Source organism: Delphinapterus leucas, chromosome 1 (genome assembly GCF_059928025.1).
Source record: "Delphinapterus leucas isolate spDelLeu-1000000601 "Yukka" chromosome 1, BTC_Dleu_Yukka2, whole genome shotgun sequence".
NCBI classification, from domain to species: Eukaryota; Metazoa; Chordata; class Mammalia; order Artiodactyla; family Monodontidae; genus Delphinapterus; species Delphinapterus leucas.
Genome location: NC_143129.1, coordinates 153,920,406 through 153,941,192, shown reverse-complemented (window position 1 = coordinate 153,941,192; position 20,787 = coordinate 153,920,406). Strand labels below are relative to the sequence as shown.

Sequence of the window (20,787 nt, the reverse complement as noted above, 5' to 3'; positions counted from 1 at the left end):
TGCTGCCTCTGTGCATGTGCATAGGGAGGGGCGGATGATGGGGTGGCACGAACAGAGGCAGCTAAGGGGTTAATTCCTGGCCGCAGTGCGGGGTTTGTAAGGCAGTGTGGGGTTGGTCTGCTCAGGGGCCCTAGAGCACTGTCGGTGGGGGTGAGGCCGGGACCTGGACTCCTGACTATTGATGGGTAGGGGCTCCAGGTTAATTCCTTATCGATGCAGAATCGTCAGCTCGTTAATCACAGAAGAGGTCAGAGCTTGGGGCTACAGAGGGGTTGCAGGCTCTATCCCCCAGTCTAGGGCTGGAACAGCTATAAGCTTGGGTGAAAACGTAAGCCCCAAACCTCTGTCCCTTTCTAGTCCCTTGAAGTGAGCCAGGGACCAAAAATGGAACCACCATCTCAGTCCCCTGTGGCTTCTTCTGTTCTCCATCCTAGTGACCAACAGCCTGCTATAGTTAACTGCCCAGATGAAACAAACAGTAGGAACCCCCTTTAACCAAAGTGGGCCTTCATGTCAGGGAACTGAGGCTGGGCAGCCAGCACTGGAGATGGAGCTTTGTCAAACAGTTAGCCCCATGGCTGCCCAGTGCCAGTGAGTGAGCAGCATTCTGGGTACTTGGGCAGGGGCTCAAAGCTGCAGATGAGCCCTTGTCCCCCACACACAGCTGTTTTGACAAAACAAGATTCTGCTAAAATTCAAGACCTCAGAGTATCTTTATGACTCCAGACTCCTCTCCTTCACACATTCTCACACAGCAGGCCCACCCTCCATCTTCCCAAATCTGACACACCTGTCTCCTCTGGGCTGCCCACAGTGAATATTATAGAATCAGGTCCAGTTGGCAGCTCCCGTCCCTCTCTGCACCCAGATGACAAATCACCCTGGTTGGAGTCCAGCGAAGGCCCTTCACAGGCCCAGGCCCAGCTTGATGACACCAAATATTCTGAAAGCAAGGATCCTGGGCCCCAAGATTTTAGGGAATGTATGTGGCCCGTTGAGGCGGAGCAGCTCCAGTGACGGCTGAGGGTTTGGAAGAGAAGTGGGCAATGCCCAATCCCCACCGGGCTGGCTCCTTTCGGCTCTCTACTCTCCCCTCTGCCTGCCCTGGACTCACGTCAGTGGGTCCTTGATGGCTGGTTACTTCCACCCTGGGGACCATATGCTAACAGGAGACGTTAACCCAGAGTGAGGGCATGAAACCCGCCCTGCTGTGGGATCCTTGAGCACTGTCGCGTGCAGCACTGCCACCTGTTGGCCATGGCTAGGAATGCAGCCATGCAGGCATAGGAACTGGCTGCCACAGTAGTGGGGGAGTCCCGGAGGGCTGAGGCGATGTAGGGAGAGCTTGGCTCTGGAGACAGAGGGTCCATCAGCCCTGAGACTATCTATCAATCAGGGGTCAGCTCCCACCCAGAGCTTTTCCAGCCATCATCTCCTTCGCTGCAGGTCAAACTTTCAAAGCCCATCCCTGCCCCCCAAGTCCCTCGATCACCACAGTAAGCTCATTAAATCAACAAAAATTTATTGAATGCCAGCTATGTGCCAGCATTGTGCAGCAGTGACTTGTAGAATAATAGATGATACAGGACCCTAAGGCTGAAGCCACCACTTCTACCTACAGAGGATCCAAGTGGGTCTCCCTCAAGGAGATGAAGGAGTTTTTTTCAGGCCAGTGGTTCTGGTTCTGGTCTTTAGGGCTCCTGACTCAGCTTGTCCCAGCTCCCATCTGGCGCTGCTGTCTTCCTGCACCCCACTCCATCTGCCCATTACACACACATCTTGCACCTTTCCTGGATCTAGCAGCTTCCTGGCAAAGTGTGGTACACCTGGACAGGCCCCCCACCTGTGTACCCTCAGCTCCCCATCTGGCTTCCACATTAGACTCCCTGGCAATGAGAAGCCTGAGTGAACTGCTAAATGGGATCCACAGGGACGGCACTCCATGCTGTGGGGCTCTGCCCTTCCGGGACTTGGGAGCACAGATCACAGCCCCTGCCCCAGCCTGCCCCTACCCTCTGGCACCTCCCTGCAAAGCTCACCTTCTATTCAAGGAATCAGAGCTCAATGCTGGGGCTCATCCTCACCCCTAACCCCCACCCGCAGCTTTATTAACCCTTCACAGCCTAAATGCCACAGGAGTCAGCAGCCTGTTGCACTTATCCAAACACAGCCACTGCTAGGCTTCCGCAGAGACCTGCGCAGGCACTCCTGCCGCAAGAATCCTGGGATAAGCAGACCACCACAGTCCCCAGGACAGAGGCCCATGGAAATTCTCTACCTGGAGGACCATAAAGTCCCAGAGGGCTGCAGGGAGTTGAACCAGAAGAGGACCCCACCTATGGATGTAGGTTATGGGGAGGTGTCAGGCATTTATTTCTGGAGCAGAGGTGAGGTGGGTAGGGCAAGGACCTCAGCACCGGACGCAGCTGCGCATGAAGTTGACACAGAGGCTCGTGTAGTAAGTAGGGTAGTCACGGAGATGGCTGACGTGTGCAGATGACTTGAAGTCCACAGAGTGCACCAGGACCCGGTGCGCCAGGCGTGCCTCCACCATGCGCTCCACGTCCCTGGCCAGGACCACCTCGTCGGCCCTGGAGTAGAGGTAGAGCTCTGGCCAGCGAGAGGCTGCGTTGAGCAGCCTGTCATAGAAGTGGGTATGGAAGAGGGAGGTGAGTGGCGCCAGTAGGATGTGGAACAGGACTGCCACCAGGGCAAAGGCCACCAGGAGCAGCAGGCGCAGCACGGCAGGCCGGGGCTCCAGGATGGCTGCCAGCGCCCTCAGAGCCCCCAGCAGGTTGCCGTCGCCAGGCCCACTGTCAAAGATGGTGCCCACCACACGCAGGTGGCAGAAGCGCCGGTGGGTCTGCAGGAGCTCCAGCACGTATCGGTACAGCATGACGCCAGCGTTGCTGAAGACGTGGAAGAGCAGGGGCTCCTTCTCAACCTCGTAATCAAAGAGCAGCTCAAGCAGCTTCTGGGCCAAGACACGAAGTGAAGGGATGCCCAGGGACTCGGAGAAGAAGACCATGTGCCAGGGGGCTGTGTATCGGATCACGATGCAGCCCTGAGGAGAGGAGAGAGGCCCTGTCCATCCTCGGGGATGGGGTGGGGAGGTGGGGAGCAGCTAAGGTCAGAGGGGTCCAGCAGCTCCAATTTCCACAGGCCCATAAGCTGGCAGTGCTCCAGGCCCTGCTGCAGTCTGGGCAACAGCTCACCTCTCCTAGACGCAGGAAGGTCCACTCCAGGCCCATTTGTGGAATAAGCGCTTCATGCTGGCCAAGCCCCCTCGGCCTGGGATGGTATGCGAGGCCTGGAGCCCAGAGCTCACTTTGGAAACATCTGGGCTGACCCGAAGGAAGCCTCCTCACTCTGGTCCGCTCCCTGTCTCCCTCCCACCCCTGACCCCGCACCCTCATCTGCTCAACTCTGGCACATTTAAGGCCTCACTGCTTGGCTACACCCTGCTACAGCGACTCTGCTCTTGCTTGTCCCTACCTCCCAGGGACAAACAGGTATCCCCACAAGATCCAACACCCGAGACAGCCTGCAGGCCCAGCCTTGACCACCAGAGGCCACCCGTGAGCCAGGCCCACATGGCGTCAGTCTCTGGCCACTGCCACCTTCCCGCAGGGCCCTGAGAACAGAGGCCATACTCCCAAATGTCTGGTACCAAGGCCTGGGATCACTCCTCACTCTCCCTGAAATTCCAAATACAGTAAACTCCGTTGTTCCTCAAATTCTAAAATCTTAGCTAAACTCTCTCTAGGCCTCTGTACCCCTCAATGCCTGGGTCAAGTACACCTCAAGGTCTCCACACAGATCCCCTTCTAGGCCAGTTAGAACAGGCAGCCAAAGCCACCCTGAGTCCTAATCCTCTCTCGTTAACATGTGCCAGAGACAAAGGGCCCCTCGTCGGGGGAATCTGAGTTAGGCAGGCTCTGGGGTTGGACAGTTCTGGGCTCAATTCCTGGGACCAGCACTTATGAACATCTTCATCTTTCTGAGTCTGCATTCCCAGCTGTAAGTTGGGATAACATCCATCTCATGGGATTGTGGTGAAAATGAAACGAAAAAACGTACCTCGAGTGCCCAAAACAGCACTTGGCACAAAGTCCTCAGCTAAGAACAGCAGTCATTAGTGGTGGTAGGAGTAATAACAAGGAGAAAATTACATGCGCGCAGTACTCGAATGACCCAGAGCCAGAGAGAGATGGTCAGCTGAGGTAACCCTGCCACCAGCCTCCTGACCTTGTCCCCTCCCGCTGACTGTGATCACATGTGCCCCAACTCCTCCTGGCTCTGCTCTCACCAAGACCCTAGCGTACCTAAGCACCCCTCCCAAGACTCTGCAGGGGGGGGTCACGGATGCTACCTGGCCCCGCAGATCTGGAAAATTTCACAAAGAGCTCTGCTCCAACTCCCCAGAGGGTGCTTTCCACCCACCCTCAACTTACACACAGCATCGCCCACGAACGCAAACATACTCCACACCACCACCACACACACACGACCCTTGGGACTAAACACAGCCTTGTCCGCCTCACACCCCACAGATGCAGACACCCATGGCACCCACTGCACCACCTGTGAAGTGCACAAAAAAGCACAGCCACCAACGCACACCCACAGCGCACACACCACTGTAGGTACTACCTTCAGGAGCCCACACATGTGTGTGCACACACGCCCACACACGCTTCTCCCCAGAAGCATTCCCATGCAGCACTACCTGTCGATACAGGCATAAACTCCCAGCAGCAAGTCCTGGGAACTCACCGTCTCTGAGGGCGCATGTGCCCTCCACCTCCACGTCACCCATGAGTACATGCACAGAGCTTGCCTTGTGAACGCCCAACACCCCCTGTGAAGGAAGGGCACATACACCAAGCTTCCCTGGGCCTCGCTCTGAGGTTTCCATCTCTGCTGCCACCTCCCGAGTCAGATGCTCCTGGAACCCCCCTGCACCAAGGGCCGGGCTCTCACTGGCTGTCCGATCCCAGTCTCTTCCCTCTCCCCTGAAGCCAACCATCTCTCCATCTCCACACATGCTCTGTCCCAGCCTGATCCATCTGCCCTCACCTCACTCTCCTGTACTTTCAGTCTCTTCCTCGTTCCAGATTCCTGCTCAAACCGATCTCATTAAAAAAAATTAAAGCCTCTGCCTTCCCACCATGTTCCCCTCTAACTCTGTCCCACCCTTTCTTCACTTCCCAAACTTTGACACCCTCTCCACCTGGTCCCCTCCCACTGACTCCACTCTGACAGCTGCACTGCTCTTACCATGGTCGCCCAAGTTCTCCCGAATGGCTAAATCCCATGACACCTTTCGGTCCCCACCGTACTTTCCTTCCAGCAGCATTTGGGATTACGAGCGCTTAGAAACACTCTCTGATAGCCCTGGCTCTTCAATAAGACAGAAACAGGAAAAAATAGACTGTTCTAGACTTATAAGAGACTTAAGGAACGAAATAACTAGATGTAATGGGCGATCCTGGATTGGACCCTGGTTCGGGAAAATCAACTGTAAAGGACACTTTGGCGACTATCAGAGAATCTGAATATGGACTGGAAACTCGATGAGATTAAAATGTATTAACATGGGACGGTGGAGATCATGGTCCGAAAAAAAGCAGGATATAAAATAGTGTATTCAAGAGATCTTATTTAGGTAAAGAAAAGATGCACAAACAGAAAAAAAGCCGAAAGGATATATACTAAGGCTAAATAGAGGTGATCTCTAGGGGACAGACTATGACGTTTTTATATTCTTTTAAATAATAAAGTATCAGGAGTTTGGGGTTGGAAAATTTTTTTCTCTACCCCCATCTTATCCTCCTGACCAGGGGGTAAAGGCACCCACTCCTTTCCCAGACAACCCCCTGCCAACGAGCGCTGCCACCTCAACCCCTCTGCCTTCCCTGGGATCACTTCCTCCCTCCACTCCATCACTTCCTCCCATGCCGTCTGCCCCAAGAACATCTTTCCTCTCTCCCTCGACAGTGGTCCATTTCCCTAAGACTCTCTTCCTGTGGATTCCATCACATTTCCCTGAGTTTTCTTGTCCATCTGTAGCCACTCCTCCTTTCCACGTGGGACCCTCTTCATCTTCTGCTCCTTTAAGCTTGGGTTCTGTCCTGGGCCTCTTCTCCTTGCCCTCTACACACTCCCTGGGGGAAATCTCATCCACCCCAGAGCCCACGGCTTCTCTTCTAGTGCTCCTTGTTTCAAAGAACCCAGGATCTGCTGCAGCCAGAAACCTGGCATTACCCAGACCCCTCCCTATCCCTGTGCCCACACACAATCTCTCATCCAATGACCACTCTACCTCCTAACAAGCTCCTTGATCCATCAACTTCCCTCCACCAGCACCACCAGCCCCAAGGTCCTGGCCACCTCAACAAACTCACTTCCCAGCCTCTGGTCCTGGCCCCCACAATCCTTTCCCCACTCAGCAGTGAGGGACTCTCAGAAGCACAAGTCTAACATCACAACCCTGTTTAGTCCCCTGAGGACCCTCCCAGCCTCATCTCTTCACACTTGCCCTTTCTTTTGTCCTCTGTTCTGGCCACACTCACCTATTCCCAGCCCTCTGCCTGCCCTCAAGGATCTTAGTCTAATGGAGAAGCCAAACTAGCCTCACCCAGTAAGTAGAATTCAGAAGCAGCTGAAACTACTTAAGGAATAAGGCAATGCCAGAGGACCAGGCTTGTTGGTTGAGGGGAGGCCTCAAGCTCAGAACTACATCTTTCCTCCAACTCCTCTCCCATTCCAGGGCCACCACACACCTGGGGCACAGCACAGACGTGGGTCAGTGGAGGGAGGCTGAGAGGAGGGGGCCCCAGGTGGCCCTTCTCCCAGGTGACTGCCATTCCTCCTCAGTGCAGGGCTTCCAGCTGGTGGCTGGGGGTCTGTACTGACGCCTCCCTGCTTTGGGAGGTCTGGGCTGAGGAGGGCAGGGTCAGGCCAGCGGCCAAAGCTGTGAAAGGGGCTTCCCAGATATAACCAGGCCCTCCCAAGGCTCTCTCCAATAACCACAGCCTCTATATACAACTCTTGGTGCCTCCTGAGATGAAGCAAGGAAACCGCAGTCCTGAATCTCTCTTCCAAGAGGCCCTTCTACTCTGGAAACGTGAGGGGTCATGGTCAGCCCTAAGACAGAAACTCACCTGGTCAGAAAAGGAGAAAGCCCCAGGAGTCCAGACTATGCCCAACACACCCGGCCCAGGTTCCTGCTGCCCAGAGAGGCAGCACTAGCCAACAGAGACTTGAGGTCTGGGCTGACTCCGCAGCTGGGAGCACATCTGGGATGGGCTGTCCACTGTGGGGCTTGGGGAGGAAGGAGGGGGAGCAGGTCAGGGGGCTGAAGGGGACAGACCAGGCCACAGAGCTGGCTGCAAAGGGTGGATAATCCTGCCCAAGTCCCCACGGGCCCAGCGTCTTCCTCACAGGCTATTCTTGGTGCCATTCCCAGGCCTTCCTGGGCTGACTGGTGGTCAGCCTCCACTGCAGCCTGGAGATGAGGGCAGCCAAAGCTGGGAGAGCCCCGCAGAGGGGCCCCAGCGCACTGGGCGTCCGCACACCTGCAGTACTCACCCTTTTGTGGTAGATGGCGCTGTATTTGGCCAGGTTCTTGTCCGTGCAGCCACCCCAGCCCAAGAGAATCACCAAAGGCTGTCGAGTCCCTGACTCCTTCCCACCTTGGTTGGGGCTGTTCTCTGAAACACAAGCAGGATGAGACTGTCATCCCTGGAGCTAGGGTTCGGGGTGGGGGTGACTGGCCAATCCAGAGCCAGCGCTACTCGGGCTGCTGGCAGGGGAGCGCCAGGTGCCAGGCCCAGGCATCCTGCCGGTCCCTGTGCCTCAGGTTCCCAGGGAGCTCCTTCCTCTGTCCTTCACTTCAACTGGCTTTTAGGCTTCTCAGGAGGCACTGCAGGGTAACTGGAAAAACCCACCCGAGGGCCCCTTTCTTTAGTGACTCAAAGACATAGCCCAGGTGAGAAAAGTGAATAAATACTTCCACCATGCAATTTCACCTTCTAATCCAGGGATCTACAAACTACAAGCCATGGGCCAAATTCGACCCATGATCTGTTTTCATATGACCTTCGAACTAAAACTAAAAATGTTTTTTACATTTTAAAATGTTTTTGTTTAAAAATCAAAAGAAGATTTTGTGATGTGAAAATCATATGAAATTTAAATTTCAGTGTCCACAAATAAAGTTTTATTGAAACACATGCCAGCTCATTCATTTACATAATGTCTACGGCTGCTTTCAAGCTAAACAGCAGAGTGGAGTAGCTGCAACAGAGATCACGCAGTTCACAAAGCCTAAGATACCGCCCTTTACAGAAAAAGTTTGCCAGTTGCTGTCCTAATTCCATGAGCAGACGGAAGAAGAGGTCTTTAAAAGGAGAAATGGGAGACTTCCCTGGTGGCGCAGTGGTTAAGAATCTGCCTGCCAATGCAGGGGACACGGGTTCGAGCCCTGATCCGGGAAGATGCCACGAAGCAACTAAGCCCGTGCGCCACAACTACTGAAGCCCACATGCATAGAGCCCGTGCTCTGCAACAAGAGAAGCCACTGCAATGAGAAGCCCGCACACCGCAACAGAGTAGCCCCCATTTGCCACAACTAGAGAAAGCCCGCGCACAGCAACAAAGACCTAGCGCAGCCAAAAATAAATAAAATAATTATTTTTTTAAAAAAAAAAGGAGAAATGGATAGGGCAGTATAAGCAGGGAAGTGAAGCAGACAGACTCTGGCGGCCACTACCAAACCACCCACCCTGTCCTGACAGAGAAGAATAACAGCCAGTATTTACTGAGGTTTAACCCTCACAACAACAATACAAGTAATATTATTACAGATGAGGAAACTGAGGCACAGAGTGGTTAAGTTACTTGCCTAAGGTCACACAGGAAATGTAGAGCTGGGAATCTGGTCCCTGCTCCCCATCCTAGCTAAGTCACTTGAGACCTCCTGTGCCACCAGCCCCGTCCACAACTAGAAGCTCATCTCCTTCGGTGATGTGCCAAGGCACAAGCCACCTGCCTCCTCCATGGCTGCTTCTGAAGGCCTCCCTGCAACCTTGTCGGTCAGACCTCATCTCATTTCCCCTGCCAAGTGAGTACCCACCCTCCTTGGGGCGACTTCTGTGAACGGACTGTCTCTTGCTAGTTATCTGCTCTTCTGAAAGGACCAGGGTGTACCCTTCCAAGGATCAAGCCACTTGGCTATGCTCAGCTGCCACCCTAAGATTTATGGATGCTGGTGGTGACCTGGCGACAGTAAATTTCAAGGCTAGTTAAGAGGATGGTAAATATAAATCACTAACCTTTGGACAAAAGGAAGACAAGAATTTCCTGTGGAAATTAATGTGATTGAAAAGTTCAGTGTTCCTGCTCTCCAGCAGTGGCAACTCCGGCCTTTGGAGATTAACTGCCCGCACCCATGGGGATGCCAGACTGAGTTGCAACTCAGCCTGGACCAGGAGCTCCCAGCACCTCAGTCCCTTGCTGACCCCTGCCAGCCATCCCAGGCTCCCCTGACACCAGCCTCAGCCTCTGATAAGAGAGATGGTCCCACAGCTCTAACGAGGCCACTCTAAATATTCTCACCACCTTTCTTGGCCTGGTGGCCTCCTGTCCTTGGCCAGGGCAGCTCTTCGCCTGCACTGGCCTTTCTGGTGGAGAGGCTCTATCTGGGCCTCACTGGGGCCCTGGCCCAACCTTGCTGTCAATGACTACCCGTAAAGCTCAGGCTGCAGCAGCCTCATGCGTGGTAATCAACAGCTACAGTTTGGATCTGCCTTTGACCCTCTGAGGTCCAGCAGCTGGATTTCTGAGACTTGCCCCAGGGAGGCTCCCTAACCTCTGTGCACCTGTCTGAGCATGGGCTCCCCTCCCCCAGCCTATGGGGCTTCCCTCCAGGTACCACCACCAAGACACCAGCAAAGGGTTTGGGGGTTTATCTCAAAAAGAGAGAAGGCAGCCAGGGGCGGTCACATCCCCTGGTGGCCGCCCTTACCAGCAGTGGTGGGGCATTCCCAGTCCGGGAAGGTTCAGACACTTCTGCCAGGCCTCTGAGCTGCCCCTCACCCCACAGCTGGGCTCTATAACTCCACTTTGCTCCACTGCAGGTTTTGCCGGCACCCTTGGCTTCACCAACTCAGGCAGAAATGACTCTTCACCAGACACACATCTCCACGGAGAAACTCAGAATACGGACACCCTGGACACACTGCCTCTTCCCAGAGCCCAAGCTTTCCATAACATTCCTAAAAGGAGGGAATTTGTCCTTCTACTCCAGCCAGGCATTTGAGGCCACCCCCCTGAACCACAAGGTGCTCCTCCTACCCACAGGCATCTCCCACGCCCCCGACACAGTCTCTTCCCAGGGCCCCCTCTCCATGCCCATTCCTAACTCAGAGCCTTTGTCATGACCTCCTCCCACTGGAGCCACGCTGCCCACTCTAATTCTAGACATGGAGCACTATAAACCAGAAAAGTCCAAGATGCTCCGGGAACATGGCTGAGAGAGTGATCGTGACTGGGAAAGGCCTCCCACAGGAAGACTCGCTTGCTGTGCTGGCCTTGACGGACCGTAGGAACATGCCAGGTGGAGAAAGGGCATGAGCAGGGGCAGGGGACGATGGAGACGTTACAGTTGCTCTGGGGCACGGTAAGCAGTCCTAGGAGGCTAGAAGCCTGGAAGAGGGAGCAGAAGTGGGCAGGAGAGCTGCCAAGAGTGGGACTGGGGCCCGATCCTGCAAGGCCCCCAAGCCATGCGTAGGAGTCAGGATTTTATCCGGAGCAGTGGAGAGCTAAGGAAGATTCTGGAACTGGGGGAGTGGCATGATCCAGTCTGTATTGATTAATGACTTGCACAATTACTCGTATAATGTCCGTCTCCCCTCAGCCAGTAGGCTCTGTGAAGGCAGGACCTGGGTTTGTTGCATTCAGCGCCAGATTCCCGGTGCCCAGCACTGTAGCTGGCCTGTCTAGGCACTCAGCAGAAACATGCTGAATGAATGAACACATGGCTGCAAACTGAAGGTAGATCCAAGGAGAAAGAGCTGGCATTCTTCTTGTTACCCATTGCCCTTTCCAGAGTAATAAAAGTAAGAGCTATGGCTATTGTTATTTATTGCCACCTCCGGGTCATGATTCCTCCATTCTCTGTAAAAGCCCCTGCTCCTTTTATGCTCCTTCCACTGGTCATCTCCCTCTCCCCCTCCCACTGCTGACATCTCCTGGCCTCTGGCCACTGCCCCTCAGGCACTGAAGACTCGGGCACTGGCTCTGTCTCCCACTTCTACACCAGGACTTACCACAGCCCTGCACAGGCAATCAAACCCATCTTGGTCCTAAACCACCACAAACCTCTCTGAATTCCACATCTCCTTTAGCTCCTACCTCCCCCTCTTTGCCATCACCAAGAAAAACAATAACGATAACAGCAAAAAGAGAATTATGTCAGGCACTATTTGAAGCACTTTATATATCAACTCATTTAATCCTCACAACAATCGTACAAACAAGGTACTGTTATTATTCTCATTTTACTGATTAAAAACTAAGCCACAGAGATAGTATATAATTGTTCAAGGTTACACAACTAATAAGCAGTGAAGCTGGAATCCAAACCCAGGTGGTCTGACCCAGAGACTAGCTCATCACCACTACCCCAGGGGGCCCCCTGGGTAAAAAAAACAAGTCTTAACCAAATCTCTTTCCACTCAGCTCCAAACCCGTACACATGGCTGCCTCTGTATATCAACAGATCCAACACCAACCTTTTCCACCTGCTCCTCCTCAGGGACTGGCCATCGCAGTCAGAACCTCAACATACGCTGCCTCATTTGGTCCCTTGACCACCCTAGGAGTTAGCTACTATTGCTATCCCCGTTTTACAGATAGGAAAACTAAAACACAGAGAGGGTAAGTCTTTTTCCCCCAAAACACACAGCCAGGAAGTGGCACAGCCAGCATCCATCTCTGGACCACCATGCCACACTACCCCCCGCCTCCAGGACCTTGCACATGCTCCTCACTCCCCAGCCCTGGAGGCTGATGCTCCATGTTATGCTTTGCTAATGCCCACGCCACCTGCTGAGTCAGCTCACTGTTGACATCCAAGAAGTCCCCCTTGATGCCCTCCCCAGCCCCTTCATCACTAGACTGGGTTAGATGCCCCTCCTCTGTATTGTCACAGCACCACCATCACCACGCCACTGTGCTTATCCACTGCACGGAAAGGGCCCGTTAAGAACAGGTCGTGTTACTACTGTAACATGCCAGGCAAGAGTTGGCAAATGCCTGAACCAGAGCAGTGGGGGACAGGTAGGAAGGGGGAAGGAAATGATAGGGAGAAGAGAATCACAACAATTTTGGAACATGTATTAAAAGCCTCAAAAAACATGCATTCTTTGACTTAGTAATTCTACTTCTATGAAAGAAAAATGTTTAATCATATGGAAATAGTCTGTAATACATTAAGCAGATCATAGACATAAATGTAAGAGCTAAAACTATAAAACTCTTAGAAGAAAATGTAAGAGTAAATCTTTGTGACCTTGGATTAGGGAATGGTTTCTTAGACATGACTAAAAGTACAAGGAATAAAAGAAAAAATAGACTTCATCAGAATTGAAAACTTTTGAACATCAAAGGACACCATCAAAAAGTGAAGAAACTGTAGCGCAGTGATTAAGACTCCATCTGCCAATGCAGGCGACACAGGTTCGAGCCCTGGTACGGGAAGATCCCACGTGCCGTGGAGCAACTAAGCCCGCGCACCACAATTACTAAGCCTGCTCTCTAGAGCCCGCGTGCCACAACTACTGAAGCCCACGCACCTAGAGCCCATGCTCCGCAACAAGAGAAGCCACCGCAATGAGAAGCCCGTGCACCTCAACGAAGAGTAGCCTCCGCTCACCACAACTAGAGAAAGCCCACGTGCAGCAACAAAGACCCAATGCAGCCAAAATAAATAAATAAATTTATTTTTTTTTAAATGAAGAAACCCATGGAATGGGAGATAAGTTTTGCAAATCATATATCTGATAAGGGGTTTGTATCCAGGATACATAAAAAAACTCTCACAATTCAAAAATAAAAAGACAAATAACCCAACTTTAAAATGGGCAAAGGATTTGAAGACATTTCTCCAAATAAGATGTACAAATGGCCAATAAGAACATGAAAAGGTGCTCAACATCACAGTCATTAGGGAAATGAAAATCAAAACCACGAGACAGCACATTATACCCACTAGGATGGCTATAATAAAAAGTCAGATAATACCAAGTGTTGATGAGGATATGGAGCATTCAGAACCCTCATACACTGCTGGTGAGAAAGCAAAAAAGGTGCATCTACTTTAGAAAGCAGTTTGGCAGTTCCTCAAAAAAAATTAAACATTGAGTTTCCATATGACCCAGCACTTCCACTCCTAGGTATATACCCAAGAGAACTGAAAACATATGCCCACACAAAAACCTGTACACGAATGTTCACTGCAGCATTATTCACGATAGCCAAAGAGTAGAAACAATCCAAATGCCTATCATCTGTAAATGGATGAATAAAATGTGGTATATCTATTCAATGGAATATTATTTGGTCATAAAAAGGAATGAAGCACTGCTACAACATGGATGAACCTTGAAAACATATGCTAAGTTAAAGAAGTCAAACACAAAGACCATATATTGCATGATTCCATTTATATGAAATGTCCAGAATAGGCAAATCCACACAGTAGAAAGTAGATTAGTGGCTGCCAGGAGCTGGAGGGAGGGGGAAATGGGGAGAGACTGCTAATGGTTCAGGGCTTCTTTTGGAGGTGATGAAAATGCTCTGAAATTAGACAGTGGTGACAGTTGCACAATTTTGTAAATACACTAAAAACCAGTGAATTGCACATTTCAAAAGGGTGAATTTTATGGTACATGAATTGTATCTCAATAATGTTATTATTTTAAGAATTAACAGTAACACATTAAGCGAAAAAGCAAGCTGCAAAGAAGTACGTACAACAGAATACCTATATACATACATACACACATACCTACACATACTTATGTATAGAAAAAATACATCAAATATTAATAGCAATTATTTCTGGGATCAGAGGCAATTTCTTTTTCATGATTTTTTTTTCTACTCACTTTCTAAAATCCCTATGTATCACTTTTGCAATGAGAGTTAAAATATTATTTTTTTAAAAAGGGTGGGGGGAGGTGTCCTGCAGAGTCAACAGCACTTGAGAAGTCAAAGAGATCACGGATACCCAGAAGCCCCTTGGCGAGGCAGAAGTATTCTTTTCAACCCTGGCACTTCTTGGGTACCCCACAAAACAATTTAATCCCATGGGCTCTCTGTCCTCTGGACTTTTCTCAACAAACAACACTGACACCAATAATACAAGAATTACAGATACATACTATATTGTACAACAGTTCAAGTCATAAAACTAAAGCATAAATTGGATTGTGTATATCCCAGGGGCATATGGGGAAGACAAAGGAAAGGGCTGACAAGATAAGAATCTGTGGAACAATATGTGCTTTTCTTCTGCAAGCCAGAACGAAAATACAAAGAACCTATGTTTTCTTCTTAAAATACAAGGAATAAAAGGATCCTCAATTTCCTCTACTCCCAAGAAATACTTTCTACAGTCTCACAGTTCCTATATTTAAACCAAATTACTTCATTTTAAATTTACTTTTTTTTTTTTTTGGAGTAACAGCATAGGAGAGTAGCATGGTATCTAGGAGTGCATACTGTATAAAACCATACCTGGGTTCAAGTCTCTGGTTCTGCCACCAATAACTATGAAACAGACCTTGAGCTAGTTCTCTAAGCTTCAATTTCCTTATCTGTGAAATGGGGATAATAATACATAGGACTGAATAAGATAGAGACTACTGAGGGCTTAGCATGTTACCCTGGCACAAAGAAAGAGTTCAATGAATTGAAGTTATTATTACTTCATGAGGAATGCATGCTCACTGTAGAAAAAGCAGAAAATGAATATCTCATAAAATTGGAACCATACTGCTTTTGTAATCTGCTTTCTTCAATTTAGCAATATGTTGTGAACATCTCTCCCTGTCGGTTTATATATCTCTACACCATTCTTTTTAGTGGCTGCAGAGCAGCTATAGAATATTTCACAATTTATGGTGACCAAGCTCCCATTATTGGACATGATGTTGTTTCCAATCTTTTGCTGTTATAAAAATACTTTAATGGACACCTCTTTCTTCCTGCATGTCCTTAACTGTTTCCTAGAAATGGAACTGTATTCAGGCAGTACTTCCTGATGGCAACTGAAATCTGCATGCACAGGCTTTGGAGTGAGGCTCCCAAGTTGGAATCTGGGATAACTTGGGGCAAGATACTTCACCTCCCCTGAGCTTCTGTTCCTCATCTGTAAGATGGGATAACAGTACTCCCTACTTCACAAGGTGGTCGTGAGAAGTAATAAAATCATAAGAGGGGTTCCTGGCAGGCCTGGCATGTGAGCCAGGCATGGTCAACAATGTAAGTGCAACAGAAACCACAGAGACCTCAGGCAAAGGAGGCCAGCAAAGGGTCCTTCACGTCTGGAGCTCAGATCCAGGGCCTAGCACGGTGCCTGGTATAAAGCAGACAAATTAGGAAGGGTTTTTATTAATGTATGAAAGAAAACATACCGTGATTAAAAAAATAAACAAAACTCCACTGTTTAAAAAAGAAAAGCACCTACGGGGTCCCCACAGACAAGAAGAGGGTCTAGTCCCAACCCTTCGCCCAGGCCTTTGAGGCCTCTCTGGTATGACAGCTCCTGAGATTTTCTCTCTGGCTCCTGAAAGCACCCAGCGGCCTGCCGCCAGGGCCCTGCTCTCTCGGGCCACTCCCAGTCCCCCCAGTGCCCCTAGTTCTGCACTTCCTGCTGCTCCCCATCTACCTGTCAGCCCTCCCGCAGCTCCAGGTCCAGCTTGGGCCACTCTACTCCAGGAAGGCAGCTGACCCCTGGGGCCCACCATGGTTGTTTGGACTGTGGTCCACCCCAGACTGTTTCCCCGGTGCCAGGGAAAACTTCCTGGGGGTCAAGACAAGGTCTACATTTCTTCGACCCCAGCAGGCGCTCAGCAGAAGAGCAGACTGACAATTAAGCCTGGGCCTACAATAAACCTATCACTTCCCTTCTCTGTGACACCCCCCCTCCCCACCGAAGGCTTTCTTTGTACTCTAAGAGTGAGCCCCTTGTCCCAGCCTCATTAATTCTGTGAATCAATTATTTCTAAAAAATGTTTACTGAACATGAAAGCAACAGGGTGCCTTTAAGAAGGCCTGCTGGCCTGCCAGTGAGCCGCAGAGGGGCCCCAGGGCAGGGCTTGGCTGACCATTCTCTGGCTGGGAGGAGGGGCAGCACAGCCCTGGCCTGGGATGGCACAGCAACTTGGGCAGGGCCCAAGTGCTGCCAAACGACTCCCTTCAGCTCATTTGGCACTTCATCCTTGCCAGGCTCTGGCAACACTGAGCAAAACCCTCCAGCAACACGACAGGGATCCCTGCTGTGGGAGCCCTGAGAACAGAACCTTCCCCAAGGAAATGAGATGAGAATACCCGACTCTCACTTAGGAGGGTGAGGGGTTCACTGGTCAAAGAGGAGTGGGTGGGATGGCGGGAAATGCTAGGTCAAGGGATCAGCTTCAGCAAAGGACCAGGCAGACGACACTCATTTGGCCCAGACAGCCACGGATACTTGCTGGTGGGAATCCCAGCAGAAGGACCCTGGGCTCTGAACAACCCCAGATCTGCAGCTGCCTTCCAGCTAACTGATGTGCCAGCAGAAGCTGCTCGCCTCTCTATCAACTCACAGCAGTGCTGGGCTCTGTGGCTCTGATGCTCAATTATGGGGGAAAAGCAATTCCAGAAACCAAATATGACTGTCCTACACACTTCTCCACCATTAAACAGTAATTGCAAAAGAGAGACAATCTCTGGACCCCCAAAGATTGTCTGTGAAGCCCTGTCAGCCTGGAGGGGAGCTCTCTGCAGACGGGAAGAAAACAGATTCAGGGGATCACAGTGCTGTCACTTCCTTCTGAGGGCCATACCGCCTTGAGGTCAGCTCTGGGCTATGCACTTTGAGAGGGAAAGGAATGAGAAACCAAAGCCAGAGCAGAGGAGCAATCAGAAGGAGGAGGCTATTAGAACCACACCAGAGGAGGAACAACTGAAGGCCCTGGAGGTATTTCTCTTGGAGAAGAGAGATGAGCTTGAAAAGAGAGGAAGAGAGACTACCTTTCTCTGTGTTGCACCCACCACGACCTCCTAGCCCTGCGGTTACCACGTCTTTGTGAAACCCCCTGCTTCTAAGCCCTCAGCCCTCCCCAGAACCACAGCTCCTTGAAGGAGTCTGTGTGTGAGTCACTTCTGAGGCACCAGCAACTAACCCATCGCCAGGACACAGCAAATGCTGAACTGAAAGCAGAAATGACAGGAAGGCCTATTGTGGCTCAAGAAAGGGAAGTGCTTTCTAACAATCCCAGCTGCCTCCAACAGGCCAGGATATTTGGGAGGAAGCATCCTGTCAGGGAAGGGTCTGGTGGCAACAGCATGCTCTCATGCCAGGAGAAGGATGCAGGACAAAGTGGCCCCCTGAGATTTCCTCCAATTCTAGGACCCAGCCCCCTGAAGCAGGGAGGGGAGCCACAAGGGGAGGAAATATACCAACGGAGCACCTGCTCCATGCCAGGCACACACATCCAGTCACTACCTTGTTAACCCTCACAACAGGGAATCTGAGGCTCAGAGAGGTTCAATAACTTGCCAAAGCCATAGAACAGCAGGAGGTAGAACTGAAATGCAAGCCAAGACCGCCAGGTTGCCCACGTGGGATGAAGGAGAACTTCTGCCCTCCTGGCCATGCAGAAGGCAGCCCCAGCTCTTTGCAGCTGAAGGTTCTCCAAGGGCAATATTACTAACTGGCTTTATCTCCCACTGATGCCAAAACTTTTCAAAAGCATTTTTACATCTATAAGCCTAAGAGCCCTCGGCCGACAGAGGGCTCTAGGGAAATACAGCTGGTCTGGAGCCATCTGTTCTGGGGGAGCCTAGGGGTTGCTCTCCCCTCCTAGACCCCACCCAAGGAACACAAGATGCAATGGGAGGGGTCTGGGAAGGCTCTCCTGAAAGAGGTAACATCTGAGCGAAGCCTTAAATAATGAACTAGGGAAGCGAGGGGGCAGTGTGGGGCAGCAGAGGGAAAGGGCATTCCAGACAGAAGAAATGGAGGGAGCACAGGCAGAGAAGCAAGAAGTGTGTGGAGAATCACAAGCAGTTTGGGGTTGCTAGAACATAAAACTCAAGTTGAACAGTGGAAGGACACAGTGATCAAAGAGGTAAGCAGGGTCTGCTAAATTATACCATGCTAAGGAATCTGGATTTGATTTATCCTGAGGGCAATAAGGAGCCACTGAAGGGTTTTATGTAGAACAGTGATAAGATCAAAGCTCTGCACTGGGAAGATGGTTGTGGTAGCAATAGAAGAGGCTGAGCTGCAGCTGGAGGTGTGAAGACGATGTGGAGTAACGCAGGCAAGACATGCAGCTTAGGCTGGGGTGCATGTCAAGGCTCCTCTACCATGATTCCCAATCAGGGCCAAACTTTCCATTCTCTGGGCCCCCAATCTGACTCACACTGACAGGGATCCAGACCTGTTCTACAGGCTACTAATTTTGTGGAGCCTCCCACACATCTTTCTGTAATGATATGACTGTAGAGAGGAAAACAAAGCTAATCATTAAGCTCACTCTGTGCCAAGCATTATGCTGGGTCCTTTAGACAAATAATCTCAGTTGTGCAACCAACAACCCTAGGAGGGAGGTTACTATTGGTACCCCAGCTGTGCAGATGCGGAAACCGAAGTTCAGAGCTGGAAGCGTGCCAAAGGTCATCCAGCTACTAAAGGGAGGAGTCAGGATTTGAGCAGACTTCTATTTCATGGCACAGACGGCTCTGTAACCACTGCCAAGGAGAGTGCAGCGGAGGGAGGGATGAAGGCTCTGTGTCCTGGGCTTTTGCATGGACCCCGAGGAAAATAGTGGATGAAATATAATGGGTGGGACCCCTAACCACAACTGCCGAAGAAAGGCTAGCAGTGGGAAGCCCGACCCCAAACAAAGGAATCAGGAGGGCCTTCAGCTACCAGGAAAGAAGCGAAGGTACGGGCCTGGGAACTCCGACTAAAGAGACAGAAAGAAGGGCCACAACCTACGGGGTTAGGGATCCGGTAGACGCCGCGAAGGGGCGGGGCTCGGACACCAAGAGCACTCTGGGGGAGGGGCTTACTAGGGGGCGGGGCTCTCTGGACCCGACCAAGTCTGGGACCTGCGGTGAGGGGGACCCCCCCGTGAGGGGGTGGGCCGCGAGAGGACAGGGCCGCAAGAGGGGCGGGGCCACAGCTGCGCTTGAGACCCACAGACTCCTTAGGTCACCTCCCCACGACTGGACCCAACCCTCGTTCCATACCCTGGCTCCGGCAGGGCTGATCCGGGATCTCGATGGTGTAGTCCAGCTGGGCCGAGGCCATGATGAAGGTGCCAGCCCTCAGCTCGGGCCTCCGGCCGGAACTCTCGCTCACGTTCCCGCACCTCACCCGGGGGCCTCCTGGGCACCGCCCAATCACCACCCACCTCCCTCGACGCTACCCAATCCCTGAGCCGCGCTCTGTGACCTCCCGCCTTAGCAACCACCGAGTCTCTCTCGGGGCCTCACGCAGCACCCTGCTAGCTCGGCCCTAGCAACCATGCCCCGCCCCGCTCTATCCCTGGCCCTCAGCCATTGGCTGACTCGCTTGATCTGGGTCAGGTATTGGCCAGCCAAGACGCCGGTCAGGAAGAGTCCCCACCCTCCTGTGTAGGTAAGAGGGTCTGCGGGAGAGTTGCTGTGTTCTGGGGTTGGGGAGGGTTTTCCTTCCTAAACCGTGTCTTATCGTACCGGGTGGACAGCAGTGCCCTTTGACTTACATCATCTAGCTATCTCTACTACCCTCTACCAGCCGCAGCTCCGAGGGCTGGAGGTAGAAAACCGTACAAAGCGACCACAGGAATGCGTGCCAGCCCATCCTCCACCCAGCTGGTCGAGGAATATTCTGACTGGTGAGATGGGGAGGATGCAAAGGAGGTGCTATTTTCTAGCGAATACTTTAGAGAATGCCCTGTTCGTGCGGGACATAAAGGGGCTAGGGGGTACAGTTTTCTTAAATTTATCAACGCGCTTAAAAAATATTTACTGACCACCTACTCTAGTGAGGATTAAGTTTTTGGCTCTGACTTCCGTAAGTCTTAAAAGGAGAGGGAAAGAAATCATGCATGAGCCAACTGCAATACTGTGCAAGGGACAAGTACTACAAGAAGAGTAGGCCCTAAGGATTTTAGGAGCTCAGAATTAGAAAGGACATTTATGGCAGTGCTGATGGCTCTTGAGCTGGGTTTTGAAAGACTTGTGGAGACATGAGACGTTACAGGGCTCAAAGAGAGGAAGTGAGGGCTTCCCTAGTGGCGCAGTGGTTAAGAATCCGCCTGCTAATGCAGGGGACACGGGTTCGAGCCCTGGTCGGGGAAGATGCCACATGCCGCAGAGCAACAAAGCCCATGAGCCACAACTACTGAGCCTGCACTCTAGAGCTTGTGAGCCACAACTACTGAAGCCCGCGTGCCTAGAGCCTGTGCTCCACAACAAGAGAAGCCACCCAATGAGAAGCCCACTCACTGCAACGAAGAGTAA

General features: G+C 51.5%; 1 protein-coding gene across 3 annotated transcripts; it reads right to left on the bottom strand.

The window, feature by feature from the left end:
- Nucleotides 1-1,505: 1,505 nt before the first annotated feature.
- TMEM53 (transmembrane protein 53) lies at nucleotides 1,506-19,751 on the bottom strand. Of its 3 annotated transcripts, XM_022575538.3 has the most exons (3): nucleotides 19,531-19,751; nucleotides 7,594-7,715; nucleotides 1,506-3,064 (listed from the first exon to the last, which is right to left on the bottom strand). In XM_022575538.3, exons 1-3 carry the CDS (start codon nucleotides 19,589-19,591, stop codon nucleotides 2,411-2,413), a joined length of 837 nt encoding a protein of 278 aa, XP_022431246.1. In that variant the 5' UTR covers nucleotides 19,592-19,751; the 3' UTR covers nucleotides 1,506-2,410. The 3 variants fall into 3 exon arrangements, with proteins under 3 accessions (XP_022431246.1, XP_089750457.1, XP_022431247.1); XM_089894331.1 differs by lacking the exon at nucleotides 7,594-7,715; XM_022575539.3 differs by lacking the exons at nucleotides 7,594-7,715; nucleotides 19,531-19,751 and adding an exon at nucleotides 7,167-7,278.
- Nucleotides 19,752-20,787: the final 1,036 nt, after the last annotated feature.

Bases quoted from the DNA above. Each gene is read 5' to 3' on its own strand.
- TMEM53 (XM_022575538.3), bottom strand. From the start codon at position 19,591: ATGGCCTCGGCCCAGCTGGACTACACCATCGAGATCCCGGATCAGCCC. The intron at 7,716-19,530 runs GTATGGAACGAG...CTTGTGTTTCAG, and splicing joins TCAGCCCTGCCGGAGCCAGG to AGAACAGCCCCAACCAAGGT. The intron at 3,065-7,593 runs GTGAGTACTGCA...TCCTCTCCTCAG, and splicing joins GCGCCATCTACCACAAAAGG to GGCTGCATCGTGATCCGATA.